This window comes from Colletotrichum godetiae (assembly GCF_030913485.1).
Source record: "Colletotrichum godetiae strain CBS 193.32 chromosome Unknown BDP55scaffold_33, whole genome shotgun sequence".
In the NCBI taxonomy this organism is placed as follows: domain Eukaryota; kingdom Fungi; phylum Ascomycota; class Sordariomycetes; order Glomerellales; family Glomerellaceae; genus Colletotrichum; species Colletotrichum godetiae.
In genome coordinates, this window is record NW_026851281.1 from 311,613 (window position 1) to 330,709 (window position 19,097).

At 50.5% G+C, this 19,097-nt stretch overlaps 8 protein-coding genes across 8 annotated transcripts; 7 read left to right on the forward strand and 1 right to left on the reverse strand.

Moving 5' to 3' along the window:
- Positions 1–144: 144 nt before the first annotated feature.
- Positions 145–1,124, forward strand: BDP55DRAFT_705763 (pectate lyase; the record flags this gene model as incomplete). Its single annotated transcript, XM_060578044.1, has 4 exons — positions 145–353; positions 413–669; positions 740–874; positions 952–1,124. Exons 1-4 carry the CDS (start codon positions 157–159, stop codon positions 1,122–1,124), a joined length of 762 nt encoding a protein of 253 aa, XP_060427127.1. The 5' UTR covers positions 145–156.
- Positions 1,125–1,793: 669 nt separating this feature from the next.
- Positions 1,794–2,375, forward strand: BDP55DRAFT_556997 (uncharacterized protein; the record flags this gene model as incomplete). Its single annotated transcript, XM_060569648.1, has 3 exons — positions 1,794–1,939; positions 2,011–2,048; positions 2,104–2,375. Coding segments are annotated over 3 exons (456 nt in total), but the record flags the coding sequence as incomplete, so codon positions are not given.
- Positions 2,376–3,463: 1,088 nt separating this feature from the next.
- On the reverse strand, positions 3,464–5,327 carry BDP55DRAFT_557074 (lactose permease; the record flags this gene model as incomplete). The annotated part of the gene is made up of 5 exons (XM_060569660.1): positions 3,464–4,098; positions 4,161–4,208; positions 4,271–4,342; positions 4,395–4,675; positions 4,744–5,327. The coding sequence occupies 5 exons, from the start codon at positions 5,325–5,327 to the stop codon at positions 3,464–3,466; spliced, it is 1,620 nt and encodes a 539-aa protein (XP_060427129.1).
- A 1,221-nt stretch (positions 5,328–6,548) lies between these two features.
- Positions 6,549–8,517, forward strand: BDP55DRAFT_671148 (glycoside hydrolase superfamily). The gene is made up of 5 exons (XM_060575436.1): positions 6,549–6,637; positions 6,711–6,998; positions 7,059–7,563; positions 7,616–7,732; positions 7,789–8,517. Exons 1-5 carry the CDS (start codon positions 6,563–6,565, stop codon positions 8,379–8,381), a joined length of 1,578 nt encoding a protein of 525 aa, XP_060427130.1. The 5' UTR covers positions 6,549–6,562; the 3' UTR covers positions 8,382–8,517.
- A 355-nt stretch (positions 8,518–8,872) lies between these two features.
- BDP55DRAFT_671151 (uncharacterized protein) lies at positions 8,873–11,429 on the forward strand. The gene is made up of 4 exons (XM_060575437.1): positions 8,873–10,041; positions 10,098–10,184; positions 10,244–11,020; positions 11,087–11,429. The coding sequence occupies exons 1-4, from the start codon at positions 8,948–8,950 to the stop codon at positions 11,286–11,288; spliced, it is 2,160 nt and encodes a 719-aa protein (XP_060427131.1). The 5' UTR covers positions 8,873–8,947; the 3' UTR covers positions 11,289–11,429.
- A 550-nt stretch (positions 11,430–11,979) lies between these two features.
- On the forward strand, positions 11,980–12,561 carry BDP55DRAFT_671153 (uncharacterized protein). Its single transcript, XM_060575438.1, has 2 exons — positions 11,980–12,169; positions 12,237–12,561. The coding sequence occupies exons 1-2, from the start codon at positions 12,109–12,111 to the stop codon at positions 12,383–12,385; spliced, it is 210 nt and encodes a 69-aa protein (XP_060427132.1). The 5' UTR covers positions 11,980–12,108; the 3' UTR covers positions 12,386–12,561.
- A 367-nt stretch (positions 12,562–12,928) lies between these two features.
- BDP55DRAFT_671154 (C2H2 type zinc-finger-domain-containing protein) lies at positions 12,929–14,287 on the forward strand. The gene has a single exon (XM_060575439.1). The coding sequence runs from the start codon at positions 13,127–13,129 to the stop codon at positions 14,114–14,116; it is 990 nt and encodes a 329-aa protein (XP_060427133.1). The 5' UTR covers positions 12,929–13,126; the 3' UTR covers positions 14,117–14,287.
- Positions 14,288–15,761: 1,474 nt separating this feature from the next.
- BDP55DRAFT_586917 (uncharacterized protein) lies at positions 15,762–17,461 on the forward strand. Its single transcript, XM_060570883.1, has 3 exons — positions 15,762–16,241; positions 16,331–16,959; positions 17,020–17,461. Exons 1-3 carry the CDS (start codon positions 16,004–16,006, stop codon positions 17,122–17,124), a joined length of 972 nt encoding a protein of 323 aa, XP_060427134.1. The 5' UTR covers positions 15,762–16,003; the 3' UTR covers positions 17,125–17,461.
- The last annotated feature ends 1,636 nt before the right edge of the window (positions 17,462–19,097 follow it).

Here is a 19,097-nt window from a genome sequence, read left to right on the forward strand (position 1 = left end):
AACTTCCCACTCATGACATAGTCGCACTTCATAGATTTCTTGTTGTAGAATTCTGATCAGTTGATGATTATAAATAGTGAAGCTGAGATTCGCCATCATCACAGACTTGAAATCTTTTTAGACTTCAATCCACGTACCAAGACAAGACCAACCAGCATGCTTTCAAACACCATTTCCGGGCTGGTACTGGCCATTGGACTTGCATCTGCTCAGTCTACCAAAACTACCTCGACGCGAACGACTTTAACAAGCACCATAAAATGGCAAGCCTCTGGAGGCGTATCATGCCCACATCCGTCGGTCAACACGAAATGGCCCACAGCGACCGGAAGCACCTCATTCCCAACTGCCTCGTTGATCCCAGTCAACGCGGTTTTCGACGGCAAGATGGCTCTTTTGATCGCAAAGGTAGCTCTGGCGACTGCAAAGGCCAAGCCGAACAAGATGAGGCTGCTGCCGTCTTCATCTTGGAGAGCGGGGCGACATTAAGAAATGCCATCATTGGCCCCGCTCAAGCTGAGGGTGTACATTGCCGCGGCCCCTGTAATATCGAGAATGTTTGGTGGGAGGATGTTTGTGAGGATGCGGCGACGTTCAAGGGCACCGGCCCAAGATACGTCAGGGGCGGAGGGGCGAAAGAGGCCAGTGACAAAGTCTTTCAGCACAACGGTGGGTGCAAACAACCAAGATTCAAAATACTTCACCTAATTTCCAAAACACTAATTCCTTTGACTCATAGGTGAGGGATGGCTGCACATCGATGGCTTTTACGCCAACAAGTTCGGAAAGTTCTACCGCTCATGTGGCAACTGTAGCCAGCAGTTCCAGCGACACGTCAACATTACCAACTTTGTGGGGATACAAGGAGTAGTTAGTAAGTCATATTCAATAATAGTTTCAAGCTATGATACAAGCACATCTTTCAAAGTCTACGATGCTAACGTATATCAGTGGGAGTCAATCAGAACTATGGTGACACTGCCACTCTATCCAACTACTGTCTCGCAAAGATTGGGGTCATTTGCACACGCTATGAGGGCTGTGTCAAGCCATGTGAAGCTGGGGAGATTGGTGAGGGAGCACTAGCACCATACTGTGTCGTTAATGGTCAAGATTGGTCTTGATCTTCAATGGTGGATGTCCTCAGCACGTTGGTATTGTAGGCATCTGTATTGTTTTGTACCATTCTCCATTGGCCATGAAGTTCGACAAAGATACATCTTGTTACTGTATTTACCTTGTCAATATCCCATTTGCTTGCCATTGTTGAAGAGGTCTGGCCCGGCACAGTTTAAGATGGGGCGGGGCCGGCACGGAAGAAGACCGGAGTAATAAGTATAGCTGTTGTCCAGCTTCCCGTGCCCATGTGTCGCGATGTACTCGGACAACCCTTTTGGTTTGCTAGTGTTTCCATCTCTTCCGTCTCTTCGGTGCGACACGCTTTACCCCGCAAGATATCACCGCGATCGCCCTCGTAGAGCATGAACGCTCTGTGGGGAGCCACCGGATAACCCGAGAAAGATGTGCGACATCCAAACTCTAACCTGCCTGTAGCCGTTCACGTGCATCGATGTCAAGTCGGGAAGTGCAGGAGAGGCCCGAGCCATTTGATATAATATCTACTAGTTCATCTTCCTGCCATCAGTGGGATTGATTTCGGCCGTTCCGTAGTAGAATCTTACACCATGAGCATCTTAAACTACCAGAAACAGTCAGGGTATCTACTGGTGGCCTTTCAAATAGCACCGGTAGTCTTGTTACTCTCTTGGTTCCTCTACCAGCGTGTCCTATGACCATTCACCAAAGTCTCCGAGCCCTGCTGGGCCAGTCTTTCGAGAGTATGGCTTGCGTACCACTCATATACTGGCGATCTTCACGTTATGACGATGCGCCTGCATGAGGTTCAGGGCAAGGTTGTGCACATTGCGTCAAGCGAAGTGTGAGTATCGCAGGCAATAGATGGTGTAGAGTTCCAAATTCAAAGCTAAATTTTGGGGCCTCCTATAGCAGGAGCATATCAGATCTCACGTCCATCAAGACAATCTACAGTAGGAGCCGGACGATGTCCGTGTAGGGGTCAACATTACATGTGACTGCATTTAGGCCCAGGGTCCAAGTCCCGCCAGTCCGACTTCTACAGCGTCTGGCAGGGAAGGCGCAAATCTGACCTGTTACCTGAACGCGATGATCGAGTCCATTCGGCCCAGCGGCGTCTCGTCAGTCGCCCGTATGCGATGACATCGTTGAAAGAGCTCGAGCCATACGTGGACAGCGCCATCCAGGTGTTACTCGAGAAACTTGACGATATGCTTGGAAGAACGGTGGGTTTAGGCAACTGGGTTCAACTCTACGCTTTTGGTGCGTTTGCTTCCTAAAACCTCTCTTCAAGCCTGGTTTACTGAAGATACGTCTTTGCAGACGTGATTAGAGAAGTTAGGTCCACCCTGCCGTCGGCATGACTCTACCTCGTGTAGTTCCCCAAGGTGGCTATGATATTTGCGGCTACCATATGCCCGCCGGTGTTAGTAATTTCTTCATGTGCTTCTTGATGACCGATTAAGACCATAATTTTGAAGCCCTCGTGCCGTTGCTGACTAGAGGGCATTTAGTCTGTCGTTGAAGTCAACCCTTGGGCTGTCCACCGTAGCAAGGAGGTATATGGCCAAGACGTCTATTCCTTCCGCCCCGAGAGATGGCTCAAAGAGGACAATGGCGACATGCGTATGTCTTCCCAATCAGCCGATTTTACATCTACGAGTACTAATGAAATCATATACAGATTGTTCTTCTTCGCATTCGGATCCGGAGCTCGGGTATGTCTTGGCCGGAGTAAGTGAACCCACGCGTAGCCAGATCAACTGTTTTACTGAATTTTGGGCGTAGATATAAGTTGGATGGAGATGGCCAAGGTCTGATACCTAATGGCTTTTAGTTATGTTGACTGGTAACAATATGATCTAACAGCTTATCCCTACCCTTTTCTTGCACTTCGATCTAGAGCTGACTAACCCCGAGGCACTTTTGGAAGAGAAATGCCAATAACCAACTAATCATAAGAGATCTACTTGATGGGAGATTGACCCTCTACTTTACTAGCTGGTTTGTTTCCCAAAAGGGCCTGAATGTAGGCTTCGACAGAGACAGCTGCGAGCTATGGAGAAAGCCGAAGCCTAAGATCCGAACGTTGCCCGTACACAGCCTTACCTACATTCCCAGTAGCCAGGTGGATGGCTTCAAGTTCATGTGACTAATTCCGTGTTTGACCAATCTGGGCGTTTGAAGCTCACATCACTCTCTCAGCTCAAGTCGATAAGTCACGGGAGAATTTAAGAGCACAATCATTCAGAGCATTTCATATGTTGTAAGGTCCTCTGCTTGTGACCTCCTTGTCACCTGATACCTATCCTTTTCGTGATCCTTTAAGACTTATCATGTGCCCACACCTAAAGGTACTTTACTCATATCAAACCTTTGAAGTTGCATGCTCGGTTTCCTCAACGTCAATGGGCCCGTCCCCCTTCCCATTCTCAGCAATTCGAACATTGGCCTGCTCGCCATCAAAGATGACAGCAATCTCCTCCAAAGCTTTGCCTTTAGTCTCCAAGAACCAACCATACGCGATGCAAGCCTCCACAGCCAAGATACAAACATAGACGATATAGAAGCGCCACCCAATATTTTGAATGCCAATGGGGTTGACGTACTGGTTGACGAAGACGGCAGCCTTGGTTGAGAAGACATATGTTGCCATGCCCTTGGCGCGAATGGAGTACGGAAGAACCTCGACGGAGTATGCGACCGGCAAGGGCGAGAAGGCGATGCAGTAGAAGATTTGGTAGATGAAGATTAGGGCCATGACGGCGATGCCGGCAGAGCTGGCACTAGTCTCGGCAAAACGGGCCGAGGCGATGGTCCAGCCTATGAAGACTACGAGCATGCCGCAGGTCGAGATACGGAAGAGAGGTCGGCGGCCAATACGTTCGACGAAGAATGCAGTGGTCAGGGCGAGGCCGAAGTTCCAGATGTTGAGGAGGCCGTTTACCAGAGCTTGGGTGTTCTTGTTTGTTATGCCGACTGTATCCATGATTCTCGAAAGGTCTGATCTACTTAGTTTCCAGACACTGCGATAGGGTAGGGAAAGAGAGTGCGAAGGTACTCACAATAAGCAATCAGTCCATTACCGGACCACTGAGAGAAGAATCCCATGCCTATGTCAAATGTAAGTATCACTATCAGGCGACACCAAAGACTCCGGATTTAGGTCACTTACAAACAACAAGGAACATGCGGTATCTGTTGCCTTTGGTCTTGACCATGGATGCCCAAGTAGTGCTTCCAAGCCCTTCAACGCGATTAGTAGGTGCCATAATGATTCAGGGGCTTCGTTGGCTTACTCTTCTCATTATCAATAGCCGCTCTGATCTCTTCAAACTCCAATCTGACTAACTCCGTCTCCTCGCCTTCACCGTGGTATTGTTTCAAAGCCTCCATCGCTTCATCTCCACGATCATGTGAAATGAGCCAGCGTGGAGACTCGGGAACAAACCAAATGGCCGCGAGCTGAACCACACTAGGTGCCATTTGAAGAAGAGACGGGATTCGCCAGGACCAGGTGCTTGGGATGTTTCGAGTGCCAAATGTGATCCAAGCTGCCGCAATGCTACCGATGTACCAACTGTCAAGTTCACACAATCAGTCCCTGATGTTCATCGTTTTCAACACATCAATATGGACAGGACATACCAGGTGTTGCAGATAGCTGTAATGGTGACTCGATCCTTAGGATGCGACAGCTCACTAACCAAGCTCGGCGCCGAAGTCGTCGCGAACGATAACCCGAATCCAAGGATGAATCTGCTCACGACAAACATGGCAAACGCGGTACTCTCGCACTGCAAAATCGCACCAATGATCATGATACAGCTTCCCGTCGTGATACCCCATCGTCGTCCAAACTTATCAGCGACCCAGGGAGCGATTGGCGTGGAGCAGATGCTCCCCAGAGCCATGATGGCGCTCATCAAGCCGAGGACCGCGCCGCGCGGGTTGTCGAAGAAGTCGTCAAAGTAGGATACCGTTTGGAGGGAGTTCATCATCGAGCCATCGTAGCCGCTCGTGGCGTACGAGACGACAGCGGCGGGGAAGAGGAGCAAGTAGAGCTTTCGGCGGGCGGCGGACTTGTACCAGGTCGGAGACTCCTGGGCGAGTTGCGCGATGCGCGAGGGTTGGTAGCTCTCGCTCGCCGCCTCCGGTCCGCCTTGCTGGCGAGCTCGTCGGGCTTGCTGATCTTGCCTCGGGGCAGGAAGGCGTTGGCGGAGAAAGTTCATTTTGACACTGCCGTAGAGTAACAGAGAAGTTGACAAAAGCTCGGCCAGGAGAAAGGTGGCAAGGTTGGCTCAACAGTGGAGATGAACTTCTGAATTGACAACCGAAACCAGAGAGTTGGGATCTTGCGTCTCCTTATATGCGCGCGGCCAGAATGACCTGCCGTGGTGGAACGATGTCAACAACTCTCCTGGAACGCTGTGAGACTTTGTCAGGTTCTGCTCGTTGGGTTGGTGAAAAGCAGTCTGGTTAAATGACGGCGTTACGAGGTCGGCATATGGGCTTAGGCGAAGAAGAATTCCGATCGAGCAATATTATTATTGGCGCGGGAAGCTAGCCCTTCACACCCACTCATGATAATGATGGTAGGACCGTACGCCTGGGACGCGAAGGCTCTGCCTGCCGAGGAGGGCTTGAGAACTATCGAGACAAAGACAGGGGTTGGCAGGTCGGATGATGGGATGCGGAGAAGATCCGGGGGTTGGGGTAAAAGCAAACTCGGTCCCCACATCCGGGGCATCACGAGATGAAGGTGTCTGGACGTGTGTCCATGGGGAAACGAACAATTAGGAGTTGCGGATGAAGTCAAGCTCGCCTGACTCGTCTGATTGTTTCCATAAAATGGAGGGCAGTGAAACCGTGTAAACTAAGGTAGTCGGAACAACACAAGTTGTGTAGCGTCGGCCGATGATAGTGTGGAGAATACATGAGATTCTTGGGTCCTCTTTTCTACCAAGATTGACAAATCATAGGACCTCGGGGGAACTACATGCTTGCCCCGACCTGGTCTGACCATCTTCGGGGCATTCAAAACCTTGCCCCTAGCGTCATTTGAGACCTCCGGCTGATGTCGTCCGTCGTCTAGGCTATACGGGGCTGCCAAATGAGTCCCCCGAGTCGGGAACGTGGGGACCGGGGGAGCGTCGAAGTCTGCCCCGACAACGCGGGGCACTTTCGGTCGCGTTTCTTATTTCGGCGACACGTATCTACGAGCTGCTCAAAGACGATTATGGGACGTCATGGGAACTTACAGACTGTGGACCTGATGCGCATACTCCGCATTGCGAGCGATGGACCCAACGAAGTTCTGGCTTGGTGTTGTTGAGCACATGTGAACGGTCCTATTTAGATGCTAGAGTTACCCTTGGGATTGTCTGGTCTCTGTCCCTTGTTGCTGCCATCCTAGCTCAGTTTTGTTCAACTTCACGATAGCTGAGGCACTCATCTGACTGCAACAATGTCAAACGGAATCCTGAGAACGTCAGGCTCCAGCATTATTGATGCTGAGGGCAAGCCCGTCCTTCTCCGCGGCGTAAGTGACCCCGACTTGATTTCCTGCATGCAAGCGCCCGAAGGCCAAATACTGACTGTTGATGGCAAAACAGACGGCCCTCGGTGGCTGGATGCTGATGGAGAACTTCATGAACGGCTTTCCCGGCCGTGAACACCAAATTCGAGCCGCTTTGTTGAAGGTGCTAGGCAAGGAGAAGTGTGACTTCTTTTTCGACAAATTCCTTGAATACTTCTTCACCGAGAAGGACGCCGAGTTTCTTGCCTCAATTGGATTCAACTGCATTCGCTTGTCCTTCAACTATCACCATTTCGAAGATGACATGAATCCCTTCGTGATCAAGGAGGAGGGCTTCAAGCATCTTGATCGCGCTATTGAAATTGTACGGTGCTCCCATGCTTCTCCCATCCTTCTTCTCCCTGACAAATCTCTCTACTCGTAGTGCGCTAAATATAACATCTACACAATTCTCGACCTCCACTCTGCCCCTGGCGGTCAAAACCAGGACTGGCACTCCGACAACCCGACCGGTTACGCCGCCTTCTGGGATCACAAGCATTTTCAAGACAGGGTCATCAACCTGTGGCAGGTGATTGCGAAGCGATACAAGGGAAACCCGTGGATTGCAGGATACAACCCCCTCAACGAACCCGCAGATGTCGAGTGGACACGTCTGCTCGCCTTCTACGACCGCATCGTCCCCGCCATCCGCGATATTGACCCCGAACACATTCTCTGGCTGGAGGGCAACACTTTCAGCATGGACTTCTCCGGCTTCACAAAGGTGTTTGATAACTCTGTCTACGCGGTCCACGATTACTGTGGATTTGGCTTCCCGAACCGCATTGGCAGGTATCAAGGCTTGCAAGATCAGGATGCCTATATTCGCCAAATGTACGACCGTAAGGTTGCATTCATGAAGGAGCATAATGTGCCGATCTGGAACGGTATGGAGAACCTTTGGCCCTGACAGATAAGCTACTGACTATCAGGATCTAGGTGAATTTGGTCCGATTTACGAACGGAAGGAGTATAATCCGGATTTCGAGGAGCACAACGAGGAACGGTACAAGATGCTCGACAAGCAAATGGCCATCTATACCGACGAAGGCATTGGTGAGACAACTCATGACGCGCGTTCTGTAAACGTTTGCTAACTGCTTTATTCACAGCATGGAGTATCTGGGCCTACAAGGACGTCAACGTCATGGGCATGACCTACCTATCACCCGACTCCGCCTGGCTGAGGCTCCTCGGCCCAATTATCCGCAAGAAGCGCGACCTCGCCGTCGACAGCTGGGCATACGACGACGCACATCTCCAACCCAATCTCTTCGGCCCCCTGCACAAGTGGTTCGAAGACAATGTCCCCGCAGAATACAACAAGAAGTACCCGTGGCAGTGGCGCATGCACATGCACGTGTTCCGCGGTATCCGCGGCATCACCATGACGGAGTACATGATTCCTGAATGGGCCGATTATTTCAAGAACAAGACATTCGAGGAGCTTGATGAGCTTGCTGCCAGCTGGAAGTACGAGAACTGCGTTCAGCGCGAGAGGCTGAATGAGCTGTTGAGTCTCTATGCGCCCATGGCGCCTGGAGACAAGAGGTTGGATGGTAAGGTGATTCCCTCAGAGGTTGAGAAGGAATTAGGAAAGCCCAAAGAGACGGTGTCTGGAGTTGGCGTTTTTGAGCTGGCGCCGGATGAAAAGAAGAAGAGTCTAGCTCAGGCTACTGCAACTCCCATTGCTGTTGCCTCATGATCACGATACCTTCAAAACCCTTGAAGTCACAGAGATACGGGTGTCTGGATTGCATAAACTGGCGTTGTTTGATTCCATAGAATGATTAACATAGCTTCGCTTTCTTTCGATTCACATATAGTGTCTCTCATATCGGATGCATCAGCTACTTGAACTCAAGACTGAGGTCTTCTCTGCTTGCAAACCTCGAAATCAGACTCTATCGGCGGCTTCCAAGACAAGGTCCTCGCTCATTGGAACATGATTCTTTACCGAAACCGTCCATCACTTCCACAGACTACAGTACCTACTTTAAGCGGTTCATCATCCCCAGATGAATTCTCACGCGACAGAGGCCTGGCCCTAGTCCCGATAGTTCGGACAGACCTCCGGCAAGATCCCGGGCTCGGCGGCGCTAGGACAGCCGGGGAGTAGCGGGGAAATTTCCCACGCAATGCCCCCTGAAGTCACTTAAACTGTGGCCCCAACCAGTTAAACCCGGCCAAAAATTCCCCTTTTCACACCTCCCAGTTCCATCTCCGCAAATCGCATAACTCACCTCGGAGTGTTCCGGCGGGCGGCCGATCATGGACGACTCCGTGCCCTCCTCTTCCTTCTCCGCGGCCCATTACTTCCCGGCACGGCGCCGAGTGTGGCAGGCATGCACCAATTGCCGGGCCCGTAAGACGCGATGCGACGCTGCCAAGCCGAAGTGCAGCCTCTGCGTGACCCAGAACGTGGAATGCGTCTACCGCGACTCGAACCAGCCGCGCATCGAGCAGAATACCAGGATCTTGTTAGAGCGTATCCAGATGCTGGAAGATCGTTTGCTTTCTTCGCCAGTGTTTTCTGGACAACAGCAGCAGCAGATCCAGCAAGATTCGCGGCCGTCTTTAGATACGCCGTCACCTCAGGTTACACGGCATGCGACTACTCCGGGATCGGGGCCTCGTACACAGCCCGATGCAGCTCTCGATTCGACGTCTTTGAGAGATCAAGTGGGTGCAGTTCATACGAGGAACCCCGAGGGAGATGCTCAAATTCCAATTCCTCTATCCCATACAGCGAATGCGAATCACGTTTTTGAGTGGCCGATAGTAAAGCAGTTGCTATCAGAAACGGAAATGGAACCACCACCAGTACGGCCAGCGTTTCCAGGAGGACTGCGCTCAGCGGAAGCAACTGACATCTTCTTCTGCGAAAAGGCAACTACAGACTCTGCAACCTTTCCTCCAGAGTCATGGAGATTGTTCCAAGATCGAAGTCTCCCAGTCTCCATCGATGCCGCTGATCGATATCGAGAGGTGATTCACGAGTACTTTGCCGAAGTGAACATCTTCTTTCCTCTTCTCTCCCCAGAGGATATTATTCAGACTTTCAACGAGATAGTCGCGTCGGAGAAGACTGGAAGTGTAGTCATACCCCTTACTGCGCCGTCTCGGTACTGCTTACTATTGCTGGTCCTATGCATGGGGTCATTTGTCTGCACTGAGGAATACTGTATCTCATTAGATGAAAGAGCAGGCCGAGAAGGAGGTCTTCGTCAAAGATCCGTGAGCTCCAGCATCATTGGGGACTTTCCAGGGATCGATGAACAGCTGTGGCGGAAAGCGCGGCTGTTGTTAGGGTTCATATCGTCTGAAATCAGCCTCGAAGCAGCACAATGTACAATGTTGGCAAGGTCAGAAGCGCGCCCACATTCTGAAAAAATTATTTATCGAAACTGACAGTCTACAGTTTACATATGAATGCGAAAGGTAGAGTGGCAGACTCTTTCCATTGGGCACATGCAACCGCCGTGAAGTGCGAGGCCCTAACGAGAAGGTAGTTTGAGAGAGGCCCGATTGCATCATAGGAAGAGAGTCTTTACTGACACAAGACAGAGCTGCCATAGCCGGGGACAACAGCGAGAGATTCCCAGATGCATTCCGCAGACTCTTCTGGGTTGCTTTGATTTACGAGGGGGACTTTGTGTCTGAGATATCGATTACATTACCATCAGGTATAGCGAGATATGAAGATGTCGTGCCCTACCCAGCCCCAGAAACACCCAAACAGCACAAAGACTTCAACATGGCCCAGACGACACCGGAAGCCGAAGTGACGAGTCCGGCTTCGACGTCCCTCTACAGAACCGAGGAACTAGTCGCCTTCCAGATCAGTACCAACGCGGCCATCAGGCGTTTCCTCAATCGGGTCAACAGCGTAGTCTTTGACAGCAAAGACCAGTTCCGTATGACCCGGACTGACTACGCAAACTGGCTACTGCGTATCACGGAGGATCTCTGGTCATACCACGGCGCGCTGTATCGCAACCTGCCTGATTTCTTACTCACGAGTCAGCCTAGAAGGACGCCCGGGCAGCAACTGGAGAATGCGAGCTCGCCCATGACGCCGGGTATCATCAGAGTTGAGGAATTGGGGAATAATCCGTGGAACGTGCTTAGGCTCAAGGGCCGGTATTATGCCGGACAGTACATCATTCATCGCCCTTTTATCGAGTACGTGATGTTGAACATGGCGCATTTTGAGACGCACCCGTGTCGAGAGGCGATATTAGAGCGGTGTCGACTCTGCTTGGAGGGCTGCAAAGGGTTCATCAATGTTTTCGACATTGACCCTGCTAACAGTCTTACTGGCTTGTTCGCCAGTGGGATGGTGTAAGTGTGAACGCCATTGCTGCAGAGCTCTTTTCTTGTAAAGACCCTTTTCTGACATCTCCACAGGACCTTTACCATGGTCATCATCCTTCGAGTGGCGACGATGTGCACGGTCTTCAGAGATATCCTGCCAGAGGATATCGAGGGGGCAATATTCGTAGGAACGCGGAATCTGCGGCGATTCAGCATTAGCGTGAAGGAGTTTGAATGGCACTTGGGCGTATTGGAAAGGCTTGCGGCATCTTGTAAGAATAGGATGAGTGCTTAGTCGAAATTGAAACGGAAAAGGCAAAAAGGTTGAAGCAGGGAGTTCCAAAATTTCAACGAGATACATTCAAATCTTGGTTTACACAAGTGATAGTCAAACTACACGCCGTAACGTTGGGTTAGTCTCGGCCCGAAATTCAATAGCAATTCAAGGGGCCCATCGCACAAGCCATTAGGCAAGTATGTTGAGTCTACTTGCTTACTCGGCCTAGGTTCATTGAAAAGGCAATCTGTTAAGCTACAGGTGCCCAGTTGCCTCTACGTGGGGCCATCGCGAGGTGAAAATCACCTAAAAACTCAACTTCTGGAAGCCTCGATATTGAGCTTTTATTGCTGCATGGTTTCGTTTCCTATACGTCGATCAGACGCAACTTGCTTCCATTTGCTCGGGTCAGATGGCACATTAAATGCTAAAATTCGGGCTGACTGACTCAATTAACGTGGGCGGGGTTTCGTCCGAAAGAGTGAGTGGTGCCAACTTGGATGCCATCCAAACCTGTGATGTCGCAGGTCGCTGTAAGCGAAGTAAAACCTATCGAGACCGAAAGCGACTGAGTAAAGATCTCGTCTATACCGATCAGGATTACTCCGTAGATAGGTGATATTCTCAAGGCTAGAAAGTTGGTTAAATAGCAGAGTACATCTCAAGCGTTAAAGCCGTTTAGGTTAACAATTCATCAAGCATATCTATTAACTCGCGCTGGATTCGCAACTCTCTTACCCAATCATTTCGACTTCCTTTTGCTCTGCTCCCTGAGTGCTTATTACGGTCCCTGACGAAACACATAATTCAATCATTCACTTCGTCAACGCACATCAAAATGGAGTTCTTCGCCAACGCCGCTATCTTGATCTTGGGGCTGACTGCCTCTGCCTTTGCATGTAAGTTCTCCTGTTCTTTGCTGCGAGATCTCTAATTGCAACTGCGTGCTAACATTGCTGCCGAAAGCTCCCCAAAAGAAGGGTGGTGGCGTCGCAGGTCAGGCCTGCACTGATGGGACCTTCAAAGGAACTTGCTCCGCAAATGGTCGCTGTGGATTGGAAATCCCACCCAATGAGCTGTCCAGCCAGATTGTCGCTGGTCAATGTGGACGATAATTGGTGTTCCGCACTGTTCCAACTCCATCGAAGAGACAATCACATAGGGGAAATGAATGTATTCAATACCAGATGCACTGATGGCTCTAAGCAGCACCTCTCAGCTTGTGACAGTAGTAATGGTCTTTGTGTTGCTTGTGCTGGATATGAGTTGAGTGCAGTGGGGGGGTATCTCTTCTCCAGACTCTCGGCTACTCTCGGCCTGTCGCGGCTCTTGACTTCTCAGTCTTCTAATGACAATGCTCAGTTGAGTCGCATGTCAGCATGCGAGAAGAGAGAAAGAAAGGTTTCAGGGTCCCCGATATTCTGCGTTTGTCTCATGTTCTTGGATGAGTCAACGCATAGCTGATTGGTAGAACACTGAATGTGGCTGCATCGTTCATTATGAATCATACCTCGCCAGCGATATTCATTGGCAGAGTCCCAGAGTTATAGTGGAACGGTCAATCATGGCGCGCATGCGAGGCCTATATGGGCTTAGTCTAGCGGCTTAGACTTCTCGACGGTCTTGAGAGCTGTTGGTGCTCGCAGAGCCGTCTGGTCGAGGTAGTCTCAATACCTTGAGTTTCTGTCGTCGCATGTCATTATATAACCCTAGACAGTATACTGAAGAAATCAGTCTGTTCCTTAATTCAGTCAACAACAGAACTTCGATTCTTCATTAGAACTACAGGATTTCCCCCCGCCACTTTCTACAACTTAGACCGGAAGCCCCTCCACACTACCGACTACCTCTAACAAATGCCGGGTGCAACTACGGCAACGAACACAGCAACAACCACGCCGCTTTTAAATTCAACGGACTCGCTCTTGAAACAGAAGAGCATTGTCACAACGACTTCCTCACAAGCATCTTTGGATTCCCACGACGCGGCCATGCAATCATTTACTCCTGGGCAGTGCCTTTTCTGCCCCAATCTCTTGCCAAGCTTCCATGCCAGTGTAGCCCATATGCAAAAGTCGCACGGCCTGTTCATCCCACACCGGCAAAATCTAGTCGTCGACCTGGAAACTCTCTTCAAGTACCTGCACCTAGTCATATTCGATTACCGGGAATGTCTGCACTGCGGGACAGAGAGGACAACGGTACAAGCCGTACAGCAGCACATGATCGGCAAGGGTCACTGCAGGTTTGATCCAGCAGAACAAGACTCCGAATTCACCGATTTCTACGACTTCACTCTATCTGAAGCGGAATACAAGGAAGAGAGCGCAGATGACTTTGAGAGTGGCGAAGAAGAGTGCGATGCGCAAAATGTGCCAGCAAGCCCAAGTCGACAGCCGTTACAGGGTGATGAGGACTTCCTTCGGTTGCCGTCAGGCAAGATCATATCCAAGCGGTCCTCGGAACAAACGGGACCATCTATCAACAACCTACGACGTCGAATCCGGTCCCCACCTTCACAGCTGGAATATGCCCGGGTAGAGTCCGAAAAAGAGGAGTCCAGTGAGGACCAGCTACACACAGATCAGACACAAACCCTGTCGAAAAGAGAAAAGCGAGAGAGAGCATTGGTTATCCATGAGCTGGCAAACATGAGAGCGAACGATCGAAGTGCCCTGATGCACTTGTCCGCGTCACAGCAGCGCTCACTACTGGTGGTGCAGCACAGGAACGAGGAAAAGGTGCAGAAGGAGGAACGCCGCCGCCAAGGCAAGATTGACCGGAAGGGGAATAAGAACTTGTATGCGTACTGGAACACTGAGACGCCTGTCTACCAGTGTGGATAGCTCATAGATAATAGCCTGTATCCTGAGGGCTGTATCTGGTCCTGAATGCTTATTGTCGTTGTCGTGTATGTCGATCACCTTGAAAAGAAGCCATGAGCTGCTAATATATTTGATGGGTTAATAAGCATTGTGATCATCGCGGAAATGGAGAGACGGCTGAATGCATTGTACATAAAGCATGCAGGTCTAATGGGCTCTACCGATATTGAACTCATACGAACAAGGTTGCATGAATGCTGAAAAAGGTTCGGAAATCACACTCCTAGAATCAACATCTACGTCATGCGGTAGACCGTCTAGGTTGACCCTGCGTGGGATTGATGTGGATGGAGACCTGTCAAACGTCAGACAGATTGGCCCATTCCTCCACTGCGCAGGGATGTCCATTGGAACCAGAGAAAAGGAGAATGGTTGTTTAAATGACGCTCACATACTTGTCATCGAGTGACGGAACAAGTCTGTGAGCAGAAATTCCCTGTGCAAGTCTTCCATGCATCCACTACGGGTATCTCACATGGAGAGTTCTGTGGCCCTCTCAGCGAGAAGGCGGCCCGATTTAGTGCTCCGGGAAGAAACGTGTGATGCGTATCTCTCACGGACTGTGAAATATCTCACCTAACTCAGACATCTTGGCTACGATAATCGGAGAAAACTCTGTAAATTTGTGACGTTGAAAAATCTACCAATGGAGCTGACCTGGCGTATATTGATTCCTGTTAACATAAGGAGGAGAACGGCGCAAAGGAGAGAACCCAGTAGTCCTCCTGTACACGTACGTATGTAGTGTAGTGGAGGTTACAGGGCTTGACTCTGCGATACAGGGGCTCTCCCCTGTCCAAAAGACGTGCGCTACCAATCTTAAGATTACCGGCTCCTTCTGAGGAGCGAGACCGAACTACTGGCATACCTTCGGGTTCACGTATTGTGGATTTTCCTATGAAGAAATTCTTCCCAAAATGAGTATCAGTACGTATTGTGGTTCATTAAGTACCAAGGGGTATACCGAAGGCCTCTCTCTCAGACTGGGCCTAAGGTAAGTCTTTACTATGAACCCTGTGCAGCGTGATGCTACACGCAGTGTCGTTATGGCTCGATTCCGAGGTAAGGGGGCACGAACGAGGTCCGAACAGCTTAACAGTTGTCGGTGTCAGCAGTTGATTGCCCCCGTTGGAGTCTAAAAACCAAACTTGTCGGCAGTGGAAACAAAGTTACTTACATTCTGAGTTACGCTCATTGCCACCAACCATAAAACAAACTTGATAAGACGGCACAATGTCCGACATGCCGTTCTACTTTGTCCATTGATGCAAACCAGGAAGCTGGATGGCTCCGTGCAGCGGTTGGCCCTCATTGCTGACAGCGTGACAAGGCCTAAGACTAAATCGGCATGCCTATCACCCTGTCACGCACGTTTCGAATCGAAATTAAAGTCATGGTCGTGCGACGCCTGTACTGTCCCCATCCCAGTCGCGCTACCGCATCTAAATAGCCCTTCAATTCGCTGAAGGCAGCCGTAGTTCGCAGCCCAGCCGGTCACTGTGTTTCAGCTGCCCGAACCCGCAGAATAGGTGCATCCTCACCCTTGAAAGATAGAGCTTCTTGGGATCGATAGCCCCCGGGATGTAAGGTGGGTCTGCAGGGACGGCGGAGGCGGCAGCGATGGGATGAACAAACGTTGAGATCGGGCGGCTCGAGGGAGTAGAGGTGGTTAATACTAAAGAAACGCCGATGATCTCCTTTGGTGGAAGACTTTTTTATTTCGTGCTTTGACTCGAGCTTGTCCTTCCTTTGTTCAGTCCCAAATCCGTGTCTCTCTCTTTGACAGGTTTGCTGATTTTCATTCGTTTCCATCTACTTCTCTTCTTCTTCGCCAAAGGCCGATTCAAGATGCTTCCTACTACTTCTCTCCTGCTTGCCGGTGCTGGCATCGCCAACGCATACACCATTGCTGTGGCCGAGCCCTTCATGCGCAAGAACATCGATCCCGTCGTCATTCCGGGCCAGTACAAGAGCCACATGCACACCTTCTTTGGCTCAGACGCCGTCACTCTCAACACGAACACCTCTGCCGAGCTCCAGGCAGGTTGCTCAACTGCCGAGAACCCCAATGACTATTCTTCTTACTGTAAGCTCAAGCCCAGCTTTTGGGTGAACTGGAAGTGATAGCCAGTTCTTCTACCATGAGACGTTCTTTAGCTGACTTGGGCGCGAAAGGGGTCCCAACTCTGTATGTCAAAAATGACACCGGCATGACTCCCGTCCCCTTCTCCCGCTTCAGCGCCTACTATGTCGCCATCGAAAGCGCCGAGGTCGCCATCCCCCAAAACTACAAAACCGTCGCCGGAAATTCCAAGGGCACAACACAAGCCGACGTCGAGGACCTCGCCGGCATTCAATGGTTCTGCGAAGGCGACCCCGCCGAAGAGGGCAAAGACGTCGCGGCCTGGCCGACAAAGACGTGCTCCACGCACTTGCAGACCCTCCTTCTCTTCCACGACTGCGTCAACGAGCAGACGCTCGAGTCGGCCTACTCAGGCACCCAGAACTGGAAGGACGGCTTCAAGCCCGCGAACCGGTGCCCCGAGGGCATGAAGCGCCAGCCGCAGCTTCGGTTCTCGATCCGCTACGATCTCCGCAAGGTGCTTCCTGACGGATGGAATGGCACGCCGCCTTTTGAGCTTGCGTGCGGTAACTCATTTTGCTCGCACGGTGACTTTATCAATGGGTGGTTGCCCGAGGCTGCTACCAACATGCTCAAGGCGAACAGCAAGCGCGAGTTTGCTGGTGTCGATGGACCTGACGGGAAATACAATGCTGGTTCCAAGTGTGGCGCCGAGAACGCGGTAAGTTTCCCTATGTTCTGCTGAGACAAAATCGGGGAATAGGGGCTAATGTCATTATAGAAGGACGCCGATCCCAACAAAGGGACCTCCGACTACGACGAGAGCGTCAAGATGATGAGCGCTAAGCGCAGCATTGGCCAGCGCTCCCAGTCTCGTCGTGCCTAAGAAAGATGCCATGTCCTCATTACTTAGGTAGACTATGACAAGTCACAAAACCTGGGCCCCTCGGTGGCATTGCTGTCCATCGTTTTGAAGGGGAACATGATATGTCCAAAAGTCGTTCTTACTCTCGTGTACAATATTGAGCTTCATGTACATATACTAGGTTATACATGTTGAGTGCGGATGGATGATGATGAAGAGAGACCTTGGTTTGAAGTACTAGTAATGATGACCAAAAAGACACGTCGAGTCATTTCTACGACAGTGACTTGTATTGATATCATCGACTTTCTCTTGGAGCATTCAGGCTGTGCAACGTCGGATTTGCGGTGGAACAATCAGGAAAGGTACCCGTGGTCTCAGCCTCATCATTCCATTTATTGAAGCTTGTTTTAAAGTACAGATGAGATCTGTGACTTGATTGCTAAAAGGGGTAACCCCGCAGAAGTCGCATTCCAAGCCATTAGATAGCAAGGGCTGAGTTTCTGCCTGCAGAGCCGTTTCGCGTGACGAACAGGAAGTACTGGGACTTGTTATTAGTGTAAACTGTGCATTCCTATAGGTCTTTGAGCACACTCGAGCAATTATAATTAAATTTACATCAAGTAGCAGTCTTATTTCATTCTGGATCTAAATGAAAGGACACATGTCAAACCGCCTTTCTGCTCAGATGACATCTTCAGACTACCTGATATTGCTCACCCATAGCCAAAGGCTGGTACAATTCCCAGTCTGCTTATCGCATGTGTGTGTGCCTCATCCCATAAGAGCTTTCATGAGGGCTAGTCCAGCAACTATCATAAACTTCTAACCGAAGACTGGGCCGTGCTGTATTGTGGAACCGCTCACTACATTTGCAATGGGAACTACTCTGCCTGTCAGCCTCATCGAGAAGATAATTACGGCAAGTTAGGTATAATACTCACGTGAAGTGATTGTGGGAACCTGGGACAGTAACCTCGAACTAAGCGTTTCACAGCTGGAGTCTTTTCTGGATGCGATTCGTGCACCGTCACTGTTCCGTGAAGGCTCGCTGTCAGGGACGTGTCTTTGCTCAGAGGCAGATTTTCGACGGGGGCCGAGCCGGACCGCAAAACCAATCATTGACGGTGTTGGGCTGCCGCAACATGTGTAGACTCCAATGGCGGTGCTGCGCTTGGGAAATCGGTCATGCTGAACAGAGAGTATTGAGGGTCTATGCCAGCGGGTATGGTGATCACGCCAAACGCCCTGATATCCTGCACCACCTCTGACACTGGACGTGTAATTGTTGCGACGACCGGAGTTGGACCACACGTCGTGCAAGTTTGGACCTCTTTCGTAAACCCGAAAGGGACATCGGTAGATGCCACAGTAGGTTTCGAAGCCATCCCACGATATGTCTCCGTGACAGCATACACTTGCTGGATGAGGCCTGGGGAATAGAAAGCATCATATTCGGTTGTTTACGAGACTGTATGCACGCAAGTATCGCATCCGCATCTGTTGCAATTTGGAGCCTGTACTTGAACGGTGATGGGTTGTCTCGTGCCGGCTGGTAGGTGGACAACAGGAGTCGGCATGCAGCTCCCGCACAACGGAGCTAATGGCTGTTGGGTGAAGCACTGGACGATAGTCGCAGTACGACACGCAAGGACAGTCGTTCGGGAGGATTCCATTGTTGTAATGATGATCAATGTGGAGAAGAACGAAGAAAGATGTCGTCTGTTGCTAAGTTGAGGCGTCCGAGTTCAATGATGGCTGAGAAATAAAAAACAGTTTATCTTTGTACGAGTAGTGAGAGGACGGTAATCAGACTTGACAGACTGGCTTGGGGAATACGTATAGTGGCGAACCTACTAACGAATGTGTGTGTCTCTTGTTTAATATTGCTTACCTTACACAGCCCCTAGACTCGACGACGTTTGCACCGAACCAGTGTGGGAGCCGCCTCGTGGCGGGCTGAAATCTGAACTTTTATTTCAGTGGACATTCCA